This window comes from Pelmatolapia mariae, linkage group LG4 (genome assembly GCF_036321145.2).
Source record: "Pelmatolapia mariae isolate MD_Pm_ZW linkage group LG4, Pm_UMD_F_2, whole genome shotgun sequence".
In the NCBI taxonomy this organism is placed as follows: Eukaryota; Metazoa; Chordata; class Actinopteri; order Cichliformes; family Cichlidae; genus Pelmatolapia; species Pelmatolapia mariae.
This window is the reverse complement of record NC_086230.1, coordinates 16,082,237-16,104,035: the sequence shown is the minus strand read 5'-3', so window position 1 is coordinate 16,104,035 and position 21,799 is coordinate 16,082,237. Positions and strand designations below refer to the sequence as shown.

At 38.0% G+C, this 21,799-nt stretch overlaps 1 protein-coding gene across 1 annotated transcript in view; it reads left to right on the top strand.

Annotated features, from left to right (window-relative positions):
• Positions 1 to 21,490, top strand: part of LOC134626703 (uncharacterized) — an 89,488-nt gene extending 67,998 nt beyond the window's left edge. The window contains exon 9 of the mRNA XM_063472649.1: positions 21,444 to 21,490. Within this exon, the coding sequence (XP_063328719.1) occupies positions 21,444 to 21,490 (47 nt within the window). The remainder of the gene's footprint in view (positions 1 to 21,443) is intronic.
• The last annotated feature ends 309 nt before the right edge of the window (positions 21,491 to 21,799 follow it).

Genomic DNA, 21,799 nt, shown 5'->3' with positions numbered 1-21,799 from the left:
ATGATTCTCCAGGCCTTTTAATCACTGATTCAGACTCCATCAGAGTCTGACCATCAACACCTGTAAAATCAAAAGAAAAGAATCTTCTATCTTTTAAGTTTTTTATTTCGAAAGCTCTGACTTTCTTAACCTGTCCAGAAAAGAGTTAAAAGCAGCAACCCAGTCCTGCAGTCCATCATTCACACCTTGAGTCCACTGATCTGTGAGTCTCTCTACAGGCAGATAAGTGGAAGTGAAAGACACCTCAGTTTTGCAATGGCTCCTCTCCACTGAAGTTCAGGAGATAGAGCGCAGGCTTCTCAAATAGCTTGGTCAAACAAATCTATGTAGTTTAACTGGCTGTTTGGCCAGTAAACAAATTTAAATGTTTCATTAATTTTTAGTCCTGCTGTAGATATTGGCGTGTTAACCATGCCAGATGCTCAAGCCTTTTTATTCAGTTGTGAAATTTTAGGAATATATTACTTTGCTTTTAAATCAAGATGTAGACCTGTGTTTCAGAGCTTTTGTAGTGCTCACAGTACAGATACTACAAACCTATGATTTTATAGAATATGGTAGATTACAGATAAGTGTTTAAAACAAGCTCAACCTTTGGTTGCTGATCCAGTGCTTTGAGTTAGTGGATTTTTAACTTTTTTTAAAAATGTATTTCTAAGGTTGGTTAATGTTATATTGGTTGATTCATTCCTTTGGTCAGATTTAGTCTTGTTCTTTTACTCTTTGTGTTCGTGTAATCTTCCCTCAGTGTTCCTCGTCTGTTCCCTGTGTTTGGTCAGTGTGTGTCTTAGTGTGTATTTCTCGTATTTCCTGTTTTATTCTGACACTCTATTGTCCTCCTGAGCTATGTCCCAATTCAGAGGCTGTATCCTTTGGAGGACCCGGCCTTCGGAGTCTACGTGGGCCGGGTCCTTCGAAGACCAAGAAGGCAGGAAGTGCGAGGTTGTGAAATGGGACAGTCTAGCCTTCAGATTTGCGTCACCAGCTGTCCGGTGTTCTCGCCGGCTCTAGTGAGTCTTGACCACTCAGTCAGCTATCGAGCTGGTGTGTAACAGACGTCTCCGAAAACGTCGGAGCACCTTTGCAAACGTGAAGTCTTGATAAACTGAGCAGATATTTTAAGTTTACAGCTACATTCTTCCCTGAAAATATGTTAAAAGTTTATTTTGTGACCCAGAAAGAATAGTAAGAGTAATATTAAAACTAAGTAGCTGCCACCATTGTTGGAAACTGGAATTGGCTGGGCTGCGCTATGAATTCTGGGATAGGTTGGGCCACAAAGGATACACCTGACCCATCCTTTAAATCCGGCGAAATGAAGGATGCATTTGTCAGCCGCATTTGGAACAGTCTAAGAATTGGGACAGCCTTCATCGCCTGGCCGTGACGTAATCGGCCTTCAAATGCAGCCCCTGAATTGGGACATAGCTCTTGTGTGTCCATGTTCAGTTTTGCTTCCCCTGTATTGTTATGCCTGATTTATCCCTCCTGTGCTCCCATGTGTCACTACTCTTCCTAATCACCCTTGTGTATATATATTGTGTGAGTTTCCCCCTTATCCCTTGTTAGGTTGCCTGTTTTTCACTCCTTGTGTCTCTCAGGTGCCATGTTCTTTAGTGTTTTCCCAGTTTAGGTTAGTTATTGCATTTTGGTTTTTCTTAATTTGTACTTCAAAGTTCTGCCTAATAAGCAGCTCGCCTTTTGTTAGACCAGTTTCGATTTTCCTGTGTTGTCTGTGCCTGGGTCCTCTCTCTGCCTCATAAACGTCTGCAGCAGTAACAGTGGTCCATATAAGACTGAGGAAGGATGTTTTTCTCAGGAATAAAAACTCGTAGTGACATGTTTTCATAGCATTTTATTGTTCGTTTTACTAAATGAATGATAAAAAAAATCATCCACCCCTTGCAGTTGTTACAATGAGTCTACAACCAGGAGGAATGTGCAGAATGTGACCCAGTTCATCTTGTTAGTCATTTTTGTTTTTATTTTATTTATGTATTTATTTATTTTGTGTTTCGTTTTTGGAATGGTATTGTGAGGTGGGAGCTTGTTGACTCTCCTTGCCTTTTTTGTAAATGCTACCACACACTACTGGTTATATTTATAGATTTATGTGTGGTTCAGGAGGAAGAGGTTCACTATTACAGTTTTTTCTGATTGCTTAAGCACATTTTTTGTAACTATTGGCTATTTTTGCAAAACTCTACACACAAATAAGAAAACCTGTCACCCAATTATCAAAACATTGTAGTTCTCTTGCAAAAGCGAACACAGCTAGATTAACTCTTCACACCTTCGTAAAAATGGTGTTGTCGTATCAAACAGTACACACAAGCCATCATCTACTAAGCACACAATGTGCCAACTGCACACTGATGGTATGAATGAAAAACACATCTGACTTTTGCTTTCTCTGTGTACAGATGTCAATTTGAGGTCACACTTTTGTCATAGTGTCATGTAAACATACAAGGATCCAAACTTCAAGTATTGGTGTTTATTCACACTCATCAAAACCAAGACAAAGCCAGAACACAAAATAGGAATTTCACAAAAAAAGGAAAAAAAAGACAATCAGCCTACATCATGTCGTCTTTCTGGGTCCGGCCACAAAATTTCGTCCACATCGCATGCGATATCCTCCAGTCCAAGGCACCGGGGAAAATATCTCCTTGAATGCCGTATCCAGGCCTGACATGATGCCTGGTCAATATCTCCACATGCCTCCTCCATTGCCTGTAAAAGGGCTACCTGTTGATGAGGATGATGGTCGTACACTTTCCAGCGCCAGGCAGAGAAGAACTCCTCGATGGGATTTAAGAATGGAGAGTATGGAGGGAGGTTGAGTGCCATGAAGGATGGGTGGTCTGTAAACCAGTTGCGGACCAAAGCAGCCCTATGGAAACTAACATTGTCCCATATGATGACATATCGGGTCTGCTCTGGTCTCTGAACAGTGAGCATGTCATGCAAGGTGTCCAGGAATGCAATAATGTGTGCAGTGTTGTATGGGCCTATGGTTGCATGATGGTGAACAACACCATTTTGGCTTATAGCTGCACACATGGTTATGTTACCACCACGTTGTCCTGGGACATTGATGATGGCACGGTGTTCAATAATGTTCCTGCCACGTCTCCTGGTTTTACTGAGGTTAAAACTGGCTTCATCCACAAAAAGTAGCTCATGTCCCACTGCATCTGCTTCTAGTTCCATCACTCTCTGGACAAGACAAAACAAATGCAACACATCAGGCCCATGCACAGCACTACAGTATGCACTTCCAAATTCAGAACCAATGACACTAGCTTACCTGCACATAGTCATATCGCAGTTGCTTTACAAGTTCTGTGTTTCTCTCGAAAGGAACTCTATAAATTTGCTTCATTCTTATTCTGTGGCGCGCAAGTACACGACTCAGTGCAGAAATGCTTGCACTGTGTATATTTTGAAAGATGGTGTCATTATCAATTATGCGCTGCTGTATTTCGCGCAGTCTTATTGCATTATTGGCAATCACCATGTTCACTATATGTGTCTCTTGCTCTGGAGTGAACATTCTGCCTCTGCCCCCAACACCTGGACGTCTAGCAATTCTGTAAAGTAACAATTTCAGTATTTTTGCATGTATGGTACTGTTGTGGTTCTCATTAGAGTATGGCAGTGCTACAAAGTACTTACCGATTCTCATTTCGAAATGTCCTAATGATGCCTGCCACAGTGTAGCAGCTCAGTTTAGGCTGAACACGTTGGCCAGCTTCCCTCAGGGTCATCCCATGGTTGATGACATGGTCCACTATTGTATGATGTCATCAGTTATTCTGTTTCTTACTCTTCTTACCCTTCCTCTTTCCCCTCCTCGTCCTCTTCTTGCTCCTCCACGTCCTCTTCCTCCAACTTCTTCACCTCCACGTCCTCTTCCTCCAACTTCTTCACCTCCACGTCCTCTCCCTCGGCCTCCTCTGATTCTCACTCTTCTCACTCTTGCTGCTCCTTCCATTGTACTCCACATAGACAGCTTACCTGTGGCCTGTTTATAGTGCTTAGGCTGATTGCAAAGTGGACTAATTATCTAAAACAGTTTTCACATGTGAAAGTGTGCCAGACAGTTGGCAAAATAGTGTTAATGATAGCCATACATGTGTATAATTTTGCTAGGAGTGTGTTGGAAATTTGGTAATTGAGTGTAAGCAGTGAGTTGTGTTTAAAGTTCTGCAAAAAGAGTGCTGTGCAGTGAATTGTGCCTACAGTTTTGCAAAGTGTGTGTTACAAAATGGCAAACTGAGTGCAAAGCAGTGTTTGTGCTTTTAGTTTTACAAACTCAGTGAGTGGTTTTGCTATAAGTATTAATAGTTTTAGAAATTGTGCTATAAGCATCACAGTTAGGGTTTAAGCATTCAGAAAAAACTGTAATATCCATATTTACAGAACATTGTATTGTTCTGTGTTCTGCCTGTTGAGTATTTGTGCAGGTCTGTCAGTGGTTTATATCACTGTGTGCATACGTGCACAGTAATAAACAGCTGTGTCCTCAGGCTGCAGATTCTGTCCTGTTATTGTCACCGTTTGAGCAGAAGTGTCTCTGCTCATGCTGAACTTGTTCTTTAAAGCATCATTTTTGGCAGTGCTCCCATCATACCACATGGTAAAAATCCAATCCATTTGTTTTCCATCCCGCTGTCTGATCCAGTTTGTTGCATAGCTGCAACAAACTGGATCAAGTCTCTGATCAAATAACCAGAGACTCGACAGGTGATGGTCATAGACTGTCCAGGCTGCACAATCACTGAATCTGGCTGAACGAGATCAACACTGTACACACCTGTGGAGACAGAAATCAGCATTTAAACCATTATTCATTTAACTGTTTAGCATTTCTATTGTATTTAGTGTTGTGAATTCAAGAAATCTTCTCACAGGATGCAGCAGCCAGCAGCAGGATCAGAGCCACTGAGAACATGGTTGATGATGAAGCTGGACTCATCTCTTCAGTCTCACTGGAGCAGTCACAGGCTTAATTATGAGGAAGTTCATGGTGGCCATTTAAATAAAGGGGCTTTGCATTTACATTTGAAAAATTCAATGTGAAGATTCAGTGACTGGTGAAAAATTGGAAATATGTGTATGTTCTGTATTTTTTTTGTTATTTTTTTATGTGATACATTTTCTCTCCTGTTTTTTAACTTGGCTTCTCATTTTCACTCTCATTAATTCAAAAAAAGAGCACTGATGTTCTTGCAGATCTCAGATCCTTTTTTTTGCTACTTTGCATCAATAGGATATACTGAAGCTACAATTTGAGCTTCTCCCTATCAAAGATATCATAGTCTTTAAATCCTGCACCAGATGTAAAGTGATTCTATTTACAGCTATTTACGATGCTTTTTCTTCAAGAATTTAACAGCATGGATTTCTAGAAAGATGTGGAGAAATTAATTCAAACTGTCAGCATTTCTGCATCATTCTTTCTCTCCTTCACCATCTGAGGAGTGAGCCCCAAATGATTCCCGCATAAGACAAACAAATTAATTATCCAACCACAGTGGTTTATTAAGTGCGATGCTTACATGATCACCTTCATGATGACATTAGATCAAACAAGAAAGCAGGATATAGCTCAGGGAATATGAACAAGTCACAAGAATTGCCAGAGACACACTAGACTGCGAACATTGAATATTGGTTTCCATAAAAATAGGTACAAAAGTAAACAGACTGTGTAGAGGCTCTTGTTTCTTATATCAAAGCAAACATGGCAGTTTCAGGTGCTTCTTAAACATTGCCTGGACATCGTTAGACTTTTTAAAAAAGATTAGAAAACTAAAAGTCTAATCCTTTTTTAATGCGTTGTTCTTTATTCATAATTGCATAAATAGAAAATTCTTCCATCATGTAAATGGCTAAAACATTCAACATCAAGTAGCATCACACATTGCATGATGTCTCAAGCAAAAAAGATTTCAAAGCACTGAGCAAAGCTTGTGTTTAACTTGTTTTCTTTTTTACTTAAAGGAAAATAAACAAAACTAAATAAAGAAAAGTGCCTTGAGAAAGTAATATAGACCACTTGAATGATGAAAACACAAACTTTTGGATGCACTGCTAATCTGAAAAAGCCAATTGACAGCATACCTGAGTTTATGATGCTGAAATAAGAGGTGCATTAAGTTCAACATATAGCAAATGTAATTTTGGTGTGCAGAACTGTAAATAAGTTAAGAATAAAAAAAAGTAATGCCAGTATGTGTTGGTGGGGAAAGCATATTAAACAGTGCTTTTGTCCTCTATATGCATGTTGAAATTAACACTGGCACTGAAGAAGGCAGAGAAAGAAAATTTCTGTCTGATAGAAACTTTTAAAAACTTTACTTCTGAAACTGTGTTAGACTTCGTTCCTCATTACTGGAAAGATAAACTGTTCTTCACAGTCTATAGTGGTCTGAGAGCTCCTCCTCTGGTGACTTCAAGCTACAAATACTCAGGTTTATTGTTCAGAAAAGAAACTGACTCACATTTTAGCCTTAAGAATGAGTGCCTGTAAAGGAATTTGGTAAAACATTTTCCTATCCGTAAAAGAGCAATTCTTCCACAGGTACTCCCTGTAAAGCCTGGTATGTGATTCAGTTTGTTATTTGGTTATTTCTGTTGATAAAAAGCAGTATTTGTATTACTTTTTTAATTTAGATCCACTTACTGTTGTTTTTGGAAATGGTAAACTGGTCTTAAAAACTTTCTGTTTTTCTATGTTTGTTTCCAATGTTTTGGAAGGTTTTCTGTATTTTCACCATGAACAAACTCTAGACATTATTCATATTCCCTTTACAACGTGTGTGGTTGTCTGTTGTTTATTGCTGAGTATTTGTGTAGGTCTGTCAGTGGTTTGTATCACTGTGGGGTAACGTGCACAGTAATAAACAGCTGTGTCCTCAGGCTGCAGATTCTGTCCTGTTATTGTCACTGTTTGAGCAGAAGTGTCTCTGCTGACACTGAACTTGTTTTTTAAAGCATCATTTTTGTTAATGCTCCCACCACTCCATATGATGAGAATCCACTCCAGTTGTTTTCCTTCACGCTGTCTGATCCAAGCTGTTGAATAGCTAGTTATAGAATAACCAGAGACCTGACAGGTGATGGTCAAAGACTGTCCAGGCTGTACAGCCCTTGATTCTGGCTGGATGAGATCAATACTGTACACACCTGTGGAAACAGAAATCAACATTACAGTCTTCACTCATCTGATTATTCAGCAATTTGACTGTATTATTTTTTGAGTCAATCCAATTCAATCAAACAAAGTTTCTCACAGGATCCAGCTGTAAGCAGCAACATCAGAGATGCAGAGAACATGGTTGATCTTGATGCTGAACTGCTCTGAGCTCTTCTTTCCTCTCACTGATGCGGTCACACACTTGACTTCAAATATGAGGAAGTTCCTATATGTCTGTTTGAATAAAGGGACTCTGCATTTGCATTTCATTACATAAGCTGTAGTTTTGGTCTTTGCTAACATAGATACGTTGACATCTCTTTGATGCTTGTACATATCTGAGGCTTTTCATCCATGGCTGCAGTTTAAATACAATTGATCAGCAGACTAAACTGCAGCTACACTTACACTAATCAGACACCACCCAAGATGTAATGATGGTGAAACTGTGCACAGTGTTACTGTTTGCAGTTGTTGTTTCTTGTGTTCTTTCTACAAGAATTCATATCTATTAAAAGTTGTTCCAGGCAGAAGAGTGAAAGTCATTTCAATTGTTTTGACAGAATGGTTTGATGCCCTGGATGAGAACATGGTTGATATGGTCATTTATTCAATATAAGTTGAATATATGTGTAAGCCTGAAGTTAACCTTCCTCTTATGTTAGGGCCGGCACCGACCCATTTTAAATTTCAAATGCATAAAAAAATCACATACATTTGTTTATTGTATCAAGGCTTTTTGACTTCTCTATTTCTACAAAATAAAACAAAAAAAAAATATTTTCACTAAATTATAAAATGCCCTAGTTGAAATTATTACCTTTGTGTTGTTAGGGTCGGTTTCGACCGAGTTATAATATTATGAGTATAAAGCAATAATTAGAGCCAAAACTAAAATCGTAAGTGCACTGTTAGCTGACACACTGACAGCCAGCTCCTCTCCTAATCATATGAGCTTTAGGGGATTCTTATTTTGCGTGTTTTTCCAGTATACCTGCACAAAAACAAAACAAAACAAAGACGGTCATGTCGAGACATGTGAGGTGAATTCACTCATTTTAGTGGCCATTTGACTTCCAGAGTCCACATTTACCATTTGCAGCATACAAGAATGAGAAGAAGATTCACAGTGAGCCAAGTTCTGGATCATATTTTTGGTGAAAATGAAGGAGAGGACACAGAGCAGCATAGCGATTCAGATGGGCAGGTTTCTAAGGAGGAAGACAATGTGGAGTATCATCCAGAAGACACAGACACATCTGATCAGAGGTGGAGGTCGCTGGTGCTGAAGCTACTCCGGCTGAAAGATTCAAGTCCAAAAATGGTAAGATCTTTTGGAGCTCAGTACCTCATGATGTACATGGCAGGGCAGCTGCTGCAAATGTCATCAAAATGACCCCTGGAATCACAAGGTTTGCTCTGACCAAAGTCAGTGACATCAAGAGATGTTTTGAGCTATTTATGCCATTGTCACTAAAAAGGATCATTATTACTATGATGAACCTTGAAGGAAAAAAAAGTCCATGGCGACATGTGGAAAGATATTGATGAGGAATACCTGGATGCTTTCATTGGTGTTCTTCTTCTTGCTGGAGTGTACGGATGCTGCAATGAGGCCACTGATAGTCTATGGGACGCATCGACAGGCAGAAATATTTTCTGGGCAACGATGTCACTTCACACATTTGATATCATTTTGATTCAAGAGTCCTCAGATTTGACAACAGAGAGACCAGACCGAGGTCTGACAAGCTTGCTCCCATCAGGGATGTCTGGGAGAGATGGGTGCAGCTTCTTCCACTGATGTTCATCCCAGGGCCAGAGGTGACAGTGGATGAACGTCTTGTCCACTTTTTGAGGAAAATGCCCCTTCCAGCAATACACACCCAGTAAGCCAGGGATATACGGCAGAAAAATCTGGGAAGCCTGTGATGCCAAAACCAACTATGCCTGGAATGTACAGATTTTCACAGTCAAAGCTGTGAGTGGCATCCCTGAGAAGAATCAGTGAAAATGTTTGGTGCTCAATATGACCACTGGACTGCAGGGTCACAATATCAGTTGTGATATTTTATTTTATTTTTTTTTCCCAGATATGACCTCGGACAAGAACTTCACAAAGGAAACTTCACAAAGACACAGCTGTATCACTGATAAAAAGCCCACAAGTACCCACGACTATAACCAAAACAAAGGAGGAGTGGACTTTTCTTTCTTTTTTAGTTTATATTAAAGGTCTACTGCTGAAAAAAAAAACCTTTTTTGGCTTTTCTTGATGTAAATATCTATGGGTCGAAATTGACCCGTAACACCATAGATGTCATTTTAGTTATTACAGTTTTTCTCGATTGCTTAAACACTATAACCAATCTTTTGAACTAAAATTTCAAAACCATAATGCTATTTTTCAAAAACCACACCCGTTTCCCTGAACTATAAACACTATTCCCCTGCTTTAACACATGAGTCAGATGTGGTGAACTGTTACTGCAAAACTCTACACACAAATCCCTACATTTTTCAGTGCTTACACCATGTGGCCATTTAGAAAGCACTTGCATTCAATAATGTTAACTTAAGTCAGCACAGCTTGAGCTCAATTAGCACACAATTAACCAAGTGGAAACACTACGAGTCAAAATTTATCACACATCAATCAGAAACTCATTCAGGTTTGAAACAATGGATTCAAAGAGATGCAAAGGAAGAGGTTGAGGAGGAAAAGGAGGTCTAGGACACCAAGGAGGAGGTGGAGGAACATAATTGGCCATTGGGCTATTGTAAATGTCCCTGGTCAGCGTGGAGGGAATGTCACTCTGTGCGCAGCCATCAGCCAACGAGGGGTACTCCACCGCCATGCCATTCTATGACCCTATAACACTATGCTTCTCCTTGCTTTTCTTGATGGTCTAAGACAACATATGTTCCAGCGGGACTACAGTGAACCAGCACAGCCAGAGCAGCCTCACTATGCTGTTGTTTGGTGTAATGTCAGCTTCCATCACACTGCTCTGGTTCATGACTGGTTTACCAATAACCCAAGGTTTTCTAACATCTTTCTGCCTGCATACTCTCCCTTTCTAAACCCAATAGAGGAGTTATTTTCAGCGTGGCGGTAGAAAGTGTATGACAGAGAACCTTATGTCCGTGTTCACCTCCTCCGGGTCGTGGAAGAAGCCTGCCTATACATATCAGTAGATGCATGCCAGTGGTGGATCAGGCATGCAAGAGGATTTTACCCCCACTGCCTGGCCAGGGCCAATATAGCCTGTGATGTGGATGAGATTCCCGGGCCTGACCCAGACCACAGACAGGATGCTGAGGTGGAATAATGTTTTTGATGTGTGTTGTACTGTATGGTACATGAATAAAAATGTGCCACTGTATGTACATTGGATCTTATGTGTTCATGATGTGAAAAGGTTTTTGAGGGGAAGAACCACAAGCAACATAACTTGCCAGTTTTTGAAATATTGTTTTAAATTTATTGCACCAATGTGTAAGACTATGTTGTAGTGTGTGTGTTTTTGAGGCCTTGTGTGTGATGTCTGTGGGCAAAGTTTGTTTTTTCAGCAAGAGTGAATGGTTTTGAGTGTAGAGCTTAATTTTGACCTGAAAATACAGTGTTTGGGAAATTGGGTGAGACGTTATGGATTTGTGTTTACTGTTTTGAGAATACGAGTCATAGTTTCAAGAAAAGTGTTTAAGCAATCGAGAAAAACTGTAATATTAAAATGAAAAAATCAATAAAACAGATTTATTTAAGAGATGTGTCCTATACCCCTCAATAATAGTCAGGTAACACAAAAACTTTTTATTTATTAATATGATTCTCTTGAGGTTAATTTTACTATTTTTTTTAATTGAAATCGAGGGGTATAGTGACAAAAAAAGACCCAGAGGCCCAAACCAAAAGTATTAAAACCAACATTTTTATGGATAAGGAAGCATAACAAGGTAACCAAGGGATGAGAAACAAATTGGATGATAACTTATTGTTTTTAGTGTATTTTATAGCTGATTTAATACACGGGTCAAAACCAACCCGTTAACATAAGAGATGATAACAGAAAGCTAACACAAGAGGAAGGTTAAATAAATAAATAAATAAATAACACATGTACTTATATGTTGATGTAAAATGTTATTTTTATATGAACAAGAGGAAAACAGCTAAATGATTTTGTCAACTTCACATAAGGACAGAATCAAGCAGAGACTTTTCTAATTTCTTTTCACTATCATTAAATATTATTAGTATTAGTATAAATAATATTAGTATTTATCATATCAGTGCAAACTATATAGCTCGTCTCATTAAGAGTAAACCTGTCTTGAAAGCATCAGCAGTCAGAAAGCTCCTACTGTGGTGGTGTTCTCATTGACCAGACTGTTTAGACTCTGAAAGGTTTTTGTACACATCTCTGGGTTTTTCTGACTGTGATTGTCTGGTACTGTAATAAACACCAGTGTATTTATGCTGCAAGTCACTGTGTTGCTGGAAGAATCAGATGCAGATTAAGAATAAATTGTAATCAAATAAAGTTCCCACATATTTTCAGAGAATTCAGTAATTGTGTGCCAACCTGTAAAACTAAAAATAAATTTGTCTTTTAAGACAAGCTCTGACTTTTCAAAGGGTGGATTCCCCTTCACTTCCTATGGCAGTCACCTTTGATCAGGAACACCACAGATGTAACAAAATTGATTAAAACACTCAAAATTCAACGAAAAGGGTGCTCATCACTTTTATATGTTCAAGTCCATAGTGTAGTAGAGGATGTCATAAGGCCTTGAGGCAATCGAATGTAAAAGACAATATTTATGAGTTTTTTTTCATTTGTAAATCGGTCAGATTTGACCGGAACACGACAGGAAGGATATATGTGTAGGACTGAGGGCCTATCAGATCTGCCTATAGGTTGCATGATCTCCCTCTGTGCAGAGGTTCTGTTTAAATAAAGAAGCATCACAAGTGTTTTGGAGTCAACAGTGTTTATTTTTCCAGCTGAGTAATAAAAGGACCGGAAAGATCAAGTGAGGATCTCAACAAGGGTTACAGGGAAGTTCACAGGTAGGAACATGGCTCAGTTGATTGTTTTGTCTCTGAAAGATCTTTGTAATGCAAGTAATACCACAATTTTAACTTGATTATTGAATTTACTCTCGTACTATGTTACATTATTGCCTTACTGAAAAAAATTAATGTGAGTCCAGTAATGTGCTACTTTGGCATTCATGCCCTGTAACTCACTTGTAAACAGCAAGGCGGTGTGCTCTGTTTTACAAAGTTAACCAAATACATATGAAACTCTACAAAACTTGTGCCTCATACTCGTGTTTGTATTCACTGTTGCTGGACTTGCATGGTTGTGTGATGCTGGGTATTTGTGCAGGCCTGTCAGTGGTTTGTATCACTGTGAGGTAACGTGCACAGTAATAAACAGCTGTGTCCTCAGGCTGCAGATTCTGTCCTGTTATTGTCACTGTTTCGGCAGAATTGTCTCTGCTGATGCTGAACTTGTTCTTAAAAGCATCATTTTTGACAGTGCTCCCATCATACCATATGTGGAAAATCCATTCCAGTGCCTTCCCTTCACACTGTCTGATCCAACCTGTTGCATAGCCACTAGAATAGCCAGAGATCTGACAGGTGATGGTCAAAGACTGTCCAGGTTGCACAACCAGTGAGTCTGGCTGGATGTGATCTATACAGAACAAACCTGTGGAAACAGAAATCAATATGACCTAAATTATTCATTTAATTATTTAGCATTTCTATTTTATTTAGTTTAAATTCATCAAAACTTCTCACAGGACACATTAGCCAGCAGCAGTATCAGGACCACAGAGAACATGGTTGTTCCTAAAGTTTAACCGATGTGAGCTCTTCTGTCCTCTCACTGAAGCTGCCACAAACTTCACAGTTATGAGGAAGTGTCTGATCGTCATTTGAATAAAACAACTGTGCATTTGCACAAAATTGAATTTGAAAATTTAGGGACTAATAATAGACTGATGACATATGTGTATGTTCTCTATTTCTCTATTGTTTGACTGAGAATAATAGCGGTAATAATTCTGAGCACTGTTAAGCTCACAATCCAGACTACTGGGGAGCTGCTGATTGATGATCCAGAGGGTGTGCAGGTCAGGCTGTGAAATTGTGGTCATGGATTGTGAATCTGCACTTTAAATTGACACAATTAATTTGCTCATGTTGAAAAACACCACAAACTACAGTATAAAGAATGCACGAAGGCCAAGAAAAGCTTGGCAAACAAGCAATGCTTGTTTATGCAATTATTTTATCCAAAGTGGCAAAACTTATGCTGTATGGAAAACATTGCAAAAAGAGATGCACGTTAAGCTGCCAAGTAATATGTTATGAGTTTTAATAATAATCATTGTGTGCACACAAAAAATGGAGTGAAACACTGCAGGGTTCAGGTGATTGTTTGTGTTACTGTGCCTGGCTCTCTGGCACTGTAATACACACCTATATATTCAGGCAAATTCTGACCCTTTAAAATCACTGTGCTGCTGGAATAGTCTAATTCAACACTGGACCTGTTGTTCTTTAGAGACTCTTTAATGTCTGTATTCATATTAATCCACCCCAATTCTTTTCACCCCTGTCCAAAAACTAGACACAGAAAGATGATTATAGTCATTTAGCTAAAGAAAAACTGTTGACTATGAAACATGTAAACAGACTCACGTTCAGCTGCTAAGAGCAGTAACAAAGATACAGAAAACATGGTTTTTGGTAAACCTGATGTGTGACTCCAGAGTATGATGTGATGTTTTTTTGCAAAGGTATGTAAAGCATGCGTCATTAAACATTATGAAAAACGTGTAATAATAATAATAATAATAATAAGAATAAGAATAATAATAATAAGAATAATAGTAGTAGTAGTAGTGGTAGTAGTGTTAGGAGACATGGGTCGTCGACCCAGAGTTTTGAGTTACATTATTATTGAACTTTGATTTTGATGTTATTTATCTTTTCTAGTCTTTTGGTTTCATTGTTAGAGTTCTGTTTTCTGGTTTCTGTCTGTGCTCCTTAGTTGCTCTGTCTCAGCTGTCTGCTTATCGCCTTGTCAAGTCTTCATCTCTGTGTTATGTTTCCTGTTTTACTTGGAAGTCTGTGTCTCAGGTTATTGTATCAGGTTTTGCTTCCCTTGTGTCGTTAGCCCTGATTCGCCCCTGCTGTGTTTCCCTTCTGTCTCTCATTCCCTGGTTGCTCCCTCTGTCTATTTAAGCCCTGTGTTTTCCTTTGTCTGTGTTGCAATCTACCATCTTATCATGCTGTGTTCTGCCTGTCAGCCTGTTTAGTTTTTGTAGTTTTCTGTTTTGTTTTTTGTTGTGTTTTACAATAAATGTAAGTCTGAGTTTACCTTCCACTTCCATGAGTCTGCACTTTGGGTCCTTTCTAGCCAGCACACAGCCTACACATAACAAGTAGTACAAATAAAAAGTTAAACCGAACCATATGAACGACTCAAAATAAGGACAATGATCATTCAAGAAACCTGTAGTAATCAGGAGATAGTATTGGATTTTGTACAGCTGCTCAAAGAACTTCAGTCACTGTGGTTGTCGAGCACAATAATAAACAGCAGAATCTTCAGTCTGTTAATCTGCAGATACAGCTGCTGTCTGTTGTTGTCTCTGGAGATTGTAAAGCGGCCTTGAACTGACTGAGAGTAGTAAGTAGTGCTACCACTGCCCCAGATGCGAGCAATCCACTCCAGTCCTTTTCCAGGAGCCTGTCGGATCCAGTTCATATCATAGCTGCTGAATGTGAATCCAGATGTTGTACAGGTCAGTGTGTGGGAATCTCCTGGTCTTTTAACTGCAGGTTCAGATTCTGTCAGAGTCTGACCATCAACACCTGTCAACAGAAATAAACAGGATGATAAAAAATAATTTATTTTTAAGCTAAAATATCATGAGAACATGTAATTAGTTTTTGAGTTCTACCTGCACAGCAGAGAGTCAAAAGTAGCAATACTGTCCTACAGTCCATGTTGTTTAACTCTGTCTGTTCTTTTTCAGCAGGCAGATAAGTAGAGGTGAAGACATCCAAACATTTGCATTGACTCCACCTACAAAGTAGGAGAACAGAAGTAGGAGAAGTGATTAATCATTAAAAAGCTTTTACTCAACTTCACGTGAATTCAAATTCCATAAAATAACAAATTTTATTCCCACATTTACAAAATTTATAGAATTTTAAGTGTGAACAGCTAATAGCTGTTTAGGAAAAATGGTGCAAAAATACTAGTTCATACCTGTCAAGCTGTTATTTTTTGCATTTTTCAAAGATTTAACTAATGAAATTGCACAAATAATGTGTTTATGCAACAGACTGGTAGTAACAAAGTGCCTAAAACCCTAAAAAGTTAATTCTGTTAATCTGGATGTTGTGTTTTCAATGGGGGAAACTCGTCCAAGTGACTTCTTTAGTCTCAGCTGAGTGCAGGTTTTCCCAACCTTGTAAACAGTGCATTTGCACAATGACCGAAACTAGCACCACTTATCAACAATGGGCTGAGAGGTTAATTCCATGTTTATTAACAAATTGTGATTAACACTGATCACAAAGAGTTGGGGAGTGGCTTGAATCACAGCATTGTAAGATGCTGTGATTGCATAGATGGTCTTCCATGTTTTTACATAATGGCCTCCCTGACTCCCCGCTCAAACCAGTGTTCCTTCTTGTCCAGGATGTGTGCATCCTCATCACTGCAAGAGTGACCACTGGCCTGAGGGCGTAAATAGGCTGGCCTGCTGAGTTAGCCCTTCTGTGTTGTGTCATCTTCTTGCTAGAGGTTGTTTGGTGTCCACAATCTGTAAATAATGGCAATCCTCCTGGCACTTAACAGCATATACTACATACAGTACAAACTGTATATAAACCATTTAAAATTGGTTTGTTACTAATTGTTGATAGTCTGTTTATCTATAGACACAAAACTGGCTCCCTTGTGGAAGGATGCTTTGATAAGTGGTAAATGATAATTGGCTGAACCAAAAAAAAGAAAGAAAATCATCTGGAAATAGTTAGGTACAAAGACCCACCTTAACCTGTTTAATCCCACCGGCAACAATTGTTGCCGTTTTAACCCCCTGTTACATAAAAAATTAAACATATTGTGTGTAGAGGAAGTCTAAGGAGTAAAGTGAAAGGACTTATTTTGCAGGGGAAAATTTGGGATTAAATAGGTTAAGAAAGGCTGAAGAACTATTGCTCAAGAGCACTTTAAAAAATACAAGAAAGTCTGACTCCTTGGAAAGAGGTGACTCAAGACTTTTGCATAGTACTGTAAATGTATTTCTTTGCCAGTGTAGAAACAAATTCAACAGTTAATTTGGCACTATACGCCATGGTAAAAAATGTTTACACTTACACAATATTTTAATTGGCATGTTTCGGTACTGGTTTGTAATTATTAACTGGAAACTTAATCTTCCGAAACCTGTTGAAGCTTGTTTTTGATCAGTATGGCACAATGTAATTGGGACTTGTCTTTGCACTTCCGTTTGAGTCAGTGGATCATGGGAGAAGGAGGTGAAACTTTTGGAGCTGAGGCGAACAAAGTGGAGATTTCGAGGGCAGGCAGGTGATTTCAGCTTTCTCAGTTAACAGGTGAGGAGAAGTAAACATCCCCCTGCAGGTAAGGAGCAGTGCAGGAAGTAGGAAGCAGCAATGGAAGGGAGATGGGGAACAAGCCAGGATGCCGGTGTTTCCAAAAAGAGATTGTCTGCCAAAAGCTGATTTTCAGTGTTTCCATGTGGGGTTTTTTATGTGTAATGTCTTTATTTATATTCGTAAATGCACTTTAGTGAACAGGATTTACAAAGGGGTTACATATAAAATATAAAAATTACCTGTTTTTCAATTATCTTAATGACTCTGTCTTATTGTACCTACATTCTAACCAACCCAGTCCTTTTTGGCCACTTAAAATATCTTTATAGATTTGTTGTTATATTTATTGCAATTTCTGCTGTCCCCTGGACAGATTAGAAAGTTTTAATGTCAATGAGTCTTTTTAACTGGATAAACACAGGAGATTTGAAAGTCACTTTGCCATGGTAAAAAATTGCAGCTACTACCTTGTGTCAGGAATATTTTTTGTAGCTTAAGAAGACTCGATATCATATATGACAGATACATTTGACATATATTTCACATATTATAGGCCAACAAGTAATTTACAGCAGTTTAAATACAGCAATCACTTTTTCGTAAATTCTGAGAATCAATTTTTGGCAGACGATCACTTTTTGGCAAAACATCGGTTACTGAAAAAAACAACACAGGATTACAAAACAGCACAGAGAATCAGTGAGCTTTACTGAGCCAATAATAGTCAATAATAATAATCTTAGGATTAAGATTAAGAAATGATTAAGACTAATAATCAAGAGTTTCTCCTAGCTTCTGTATTTAGTCTGTTGTGTCAGATGCACTTTTAACTCTTTTCAAACTTCTATAAATAAATGCTGGGTGTTGTACACCACATGTATGTTAAGATATTTTTAAAATGTAGTGTAAAAAAAATATCCCATTGTAGAAAAGAAAAAACAAAAAACAAAAATCAAACAACAAAATACAAAAAACAAAAAACCCCAAAACACCAATTTATGATACTTTGATTCTATATTGGAGTATATAAAATCACATACAGGGCTTTGCATTTTTAAAAATGTCACAATCTTTATGAATTTGTTCTCCAGCTAAAATCTGAAGTGATTGTGAAGTTAAGTATGTACGGAAGATTTCATAAATGCCCGCTCCTCAGTCTTCTAGATGTTTTCTTGAAATATATTATGGTGGACAGTTAAATCCACACACTACACAGCACCCGCTGGTTTTTTTTTTTGAAGGGAGAGACTGACTGCCCTCAAGTGTGCCGATTTAAAAAAATATATCTTTTTTTCAAAGTACATTTTATTAAGAATATTGTGACAGTCAGTCTATTTTTATATACTCCTTATTAGGACACTCTTCTTTTCTTTTTAATTTAACATGCACTTGGGAGGATTTTGTACAGCTATTCAACTAGTTCCAGTCACTGTGAGCGTCGAGCACAATAATAAACAGCAGAGTCTTCAGTCTTCAGACTGTTCATCTGCAGATACAGCTGCTGTTTGCTGTTGTCTCTGGAGATGGTGAACCGGCCTCGAAATGACTGAGAATAGTGGATGTTGCTACTGTCATAATTGCTTGCAATCCACTCCAGTCCTTTTCCAGGAGCCTGTCTGACCCAGGTCATCCAGTAGCTACTGAATGTGAATCCAGAGCCTGTACAGGTCAGTCTGTGGGATTCTCCAGGCCTTTTAATCACTGATTCAGACTCAGTCAGAGTCTGACCATCAACACCTGTAAAATCCAAAAGAAAATAATCTTTTAAAACAGGCTATTAGTTCGAAAGCTCTGACTGTATTAACACAAAAGAAGTCTCGACCTGCCCAGCAGAGAGTTAAAAGCAGCAACCCTGTCCTGCAATCCATCATTCAAACTGTGAGTCCAATGATCTGTCATTGTCTCTACAGGCAGATAAGTAGAAGTGAAAGACACCTCAGTTTTGCATTGGCTCCTCCTCACTGCACGGACTGAGCTGTAATGAGTGTGTACATTGTGTTTGCAATGCATATGCCGAATAACTGTTTTCATAATGTACTCATTTCTGTCAGGTACATGAAAAAAAAAACAGCAAACAGAAAAATCAAAAAGGCACTTAATATGCAATTGTTAGGTGTTGTAATGAGTGTCAGAGTTTTCCTAAAAATTGAGATATTGGACTAACAAGTGTATTAACAGAAGTTAGCATAAAAAATATTTTAAAATAAGGGGAAAAATATCTTCCTTGTTGAAGTCTACACAGTGATTTTTACACTGTACTAAAGCAAAAAAAAAAAAAAAGAATAAAAAAAACCCCCACAGTGAGCAGCAATGAAACCTCTGTGTAGATAACTAATGAATGAATTCTGGGTCTTGGTCTTTTCTAATTACTGTAATTCTAGCAGCCAGCATCTTATCACAATTAAGCTCCTCTGATTACTCCACGTCACTGGGAAAATTTTTACAACATGTCAGTTATGTTTTAATAATAGGTGAGTTTTTAATCTCCTTGCCCAGAAGAATTTCAAAAGGTAGAGCAGGCCATCTACTAATGAGACACATTTTGGCTTAGAAATGAATGTTTGAATAAAGCATGTTCAATATGTGCACCCTACAGGCTCTATCATTTATCATAACATGTGAGTTTTCTCTCAGTAACCACCTCAGCCAAATTACATGGCAAAACAAAACACACAAAATATTTAATAACTCATTTAGAAACTTTTTGTTGTGATATTTTATGAATATACTGAAAATATATAGTTTTAGATCAAGCTGCTGTGGTAATCACAGGTTAGATACTACAAAGCTATGATTTTACAGAACTTGGTGCATAACTCCAGATTACAGACAATATAAAGTGCTTGAAACAAGCTCAACCTTAAACATCTGCAGCAGTAATAGTGATCCATATAAAACTGACGGAGGATATTTCTCTGCAGAATAAAAAAAATAATTTGTGATACATTGACAATAATAAAGTTTTATGTGTAGTGAAGTGTTTTCGTAGTACTTTATTGCTCCTTTTGCTAAATGAATAGTAAAAAAAATGCCAATGAAGGGTCGGAGGAATGTGCAGAGGACAGTGCAGAAAGAGGCAGAGCAGCATATTTTAATGTGGCAGAGTTCTTATTGTTAATTATTTTTATTTCATTTTATTTTATATTGTTTATGTATTTATTTATTTTTTGTTTTGTTTTTTAAATGTGACGTTACGAGGTGGGACCTTGTTGTCTCTGTTTGTCTTTCTGTAAAAGCCAACACATTGGCTGAGATTTACAGTGTGTGGTTCACTAGAAAGAGGTTTATTTGTTCAGGTCAGTTCATAGTTTGAACCAAAGTTAGTTAAATATGTTTATATACTAAACAAACATTCTATGTTTTGGTATCACTAATAATCATATTTACAAAACACCTAATGTGGTGTGTTGCTGGTTGCTGAGTATTTGTGCAGGTCTGTCAGTGGTTTGTATCACTGTGAGGTAACGTGCACAGTAATAAACAGCTGTGTCCTCAGGCTGCAGATTCTGTCCTGTTATTGTCACTGTTCTTGCAGAAGTGTCTCTGCTCATGCTCAACTTGTTCTTTAAAGCATCATTGTTGGTAGTGCTCCCACCAGACCACATGGTAAAAATCCAGTCCATTTGTTTTCCTTCAGGCTGTCTGATCCAGTTTGTTGCATAGCTGCTATCAGTCAAAGAATAACCAGAGACTCGGCAGGTGATGGTCATAGACTGTCCAGGCTGCACAATCATTGAATCTGGCTGGATAAGATCAACACCATACACACCTGTGGAGACAGAAATCACCATTTAAAGCATTATTCATTGAAGTATTTACTATTTCTATTGTATTTAGTGTTGTGAATTCAGGAAATCTTCTCACAGGATGCAGCAGCAGGATCAGACCTACTGAGAACATGGTTGAAGATGAAGCTCTTCTGTCCAAATATTGAAGCAGTCACAGGCTTGACAATTATGAGAAAGTTCATGGTGGTCATTTAAATAAAGGCGCGTTGCATTTGCATTTGAAAAATTCAATGTGAAGATTCAGTGGAATTGGAAAATTGTCTACTTTCCCTATTTTTTCAGTTACTATTTTATATGCTACATTTTCTCTAGTGTAAAAAGTGTGATTTTTCTTTTTAAACTTGATCTCTCATTTTCAGTCTCATCAATTCTGAAAACTAGAGCAGACTATATAGATCTGTACAGATCTACACTACATAGATCTAGAGAAATTAAAACATTACTATAGATCTCAGGCCCCTTTTTGTTTGCTACTTTGCATCAATAGGGTAAACTGAACCTGCAATTTGAGCTTCTCACTGTAGAAAAATGTAATCATCTTTTTACAGCTATTTGCATTTCTCTTTCTTCAAGAATTTACCAGGATGAAAAAAGTTCTAGATAGATGTGGAGAAATTGATTCAAACTGATTTTTTCATTGCTTTATAGTCACAGGCGTGAGCCCAAATGATTCCCACATAAGTAAAAAAAAAAACTAATTACCATCAGCCTATCTAAACACAGTGGTTTATTAAGTTTGCTCATGTGATCACCTTCAGCTCAGACAAATATGAAGAAGTCACAAGAGCTGCCAGAGACACACCAAACTATACATCCAAGTACTGGTTTCCATAAAAATGGGTACACACAAACAAGTAAATGGATTGTGCAGACACCTCTGAAATAATGGGTGTTTTATTTTGCTCACAGCAAAATTTTGACGTCAGATAACCATTGGCTGCTAGTTATGGTTGAAAAATAGTTTCAAAATGAAAGTTAAATCTATTTCCAGATGTTTCTTAAATGTCAGCTCGAGGTGCTTAGACTTTCTATCAAGACAAAGCTTCGGTTTAACAACTGGTTTCTTACTTAAAACAAAATAAAACAAACTAAATAAGAAAAGTGCCTTGAGAAAGTAATGAGAAGAAAAAAAAATACACCACT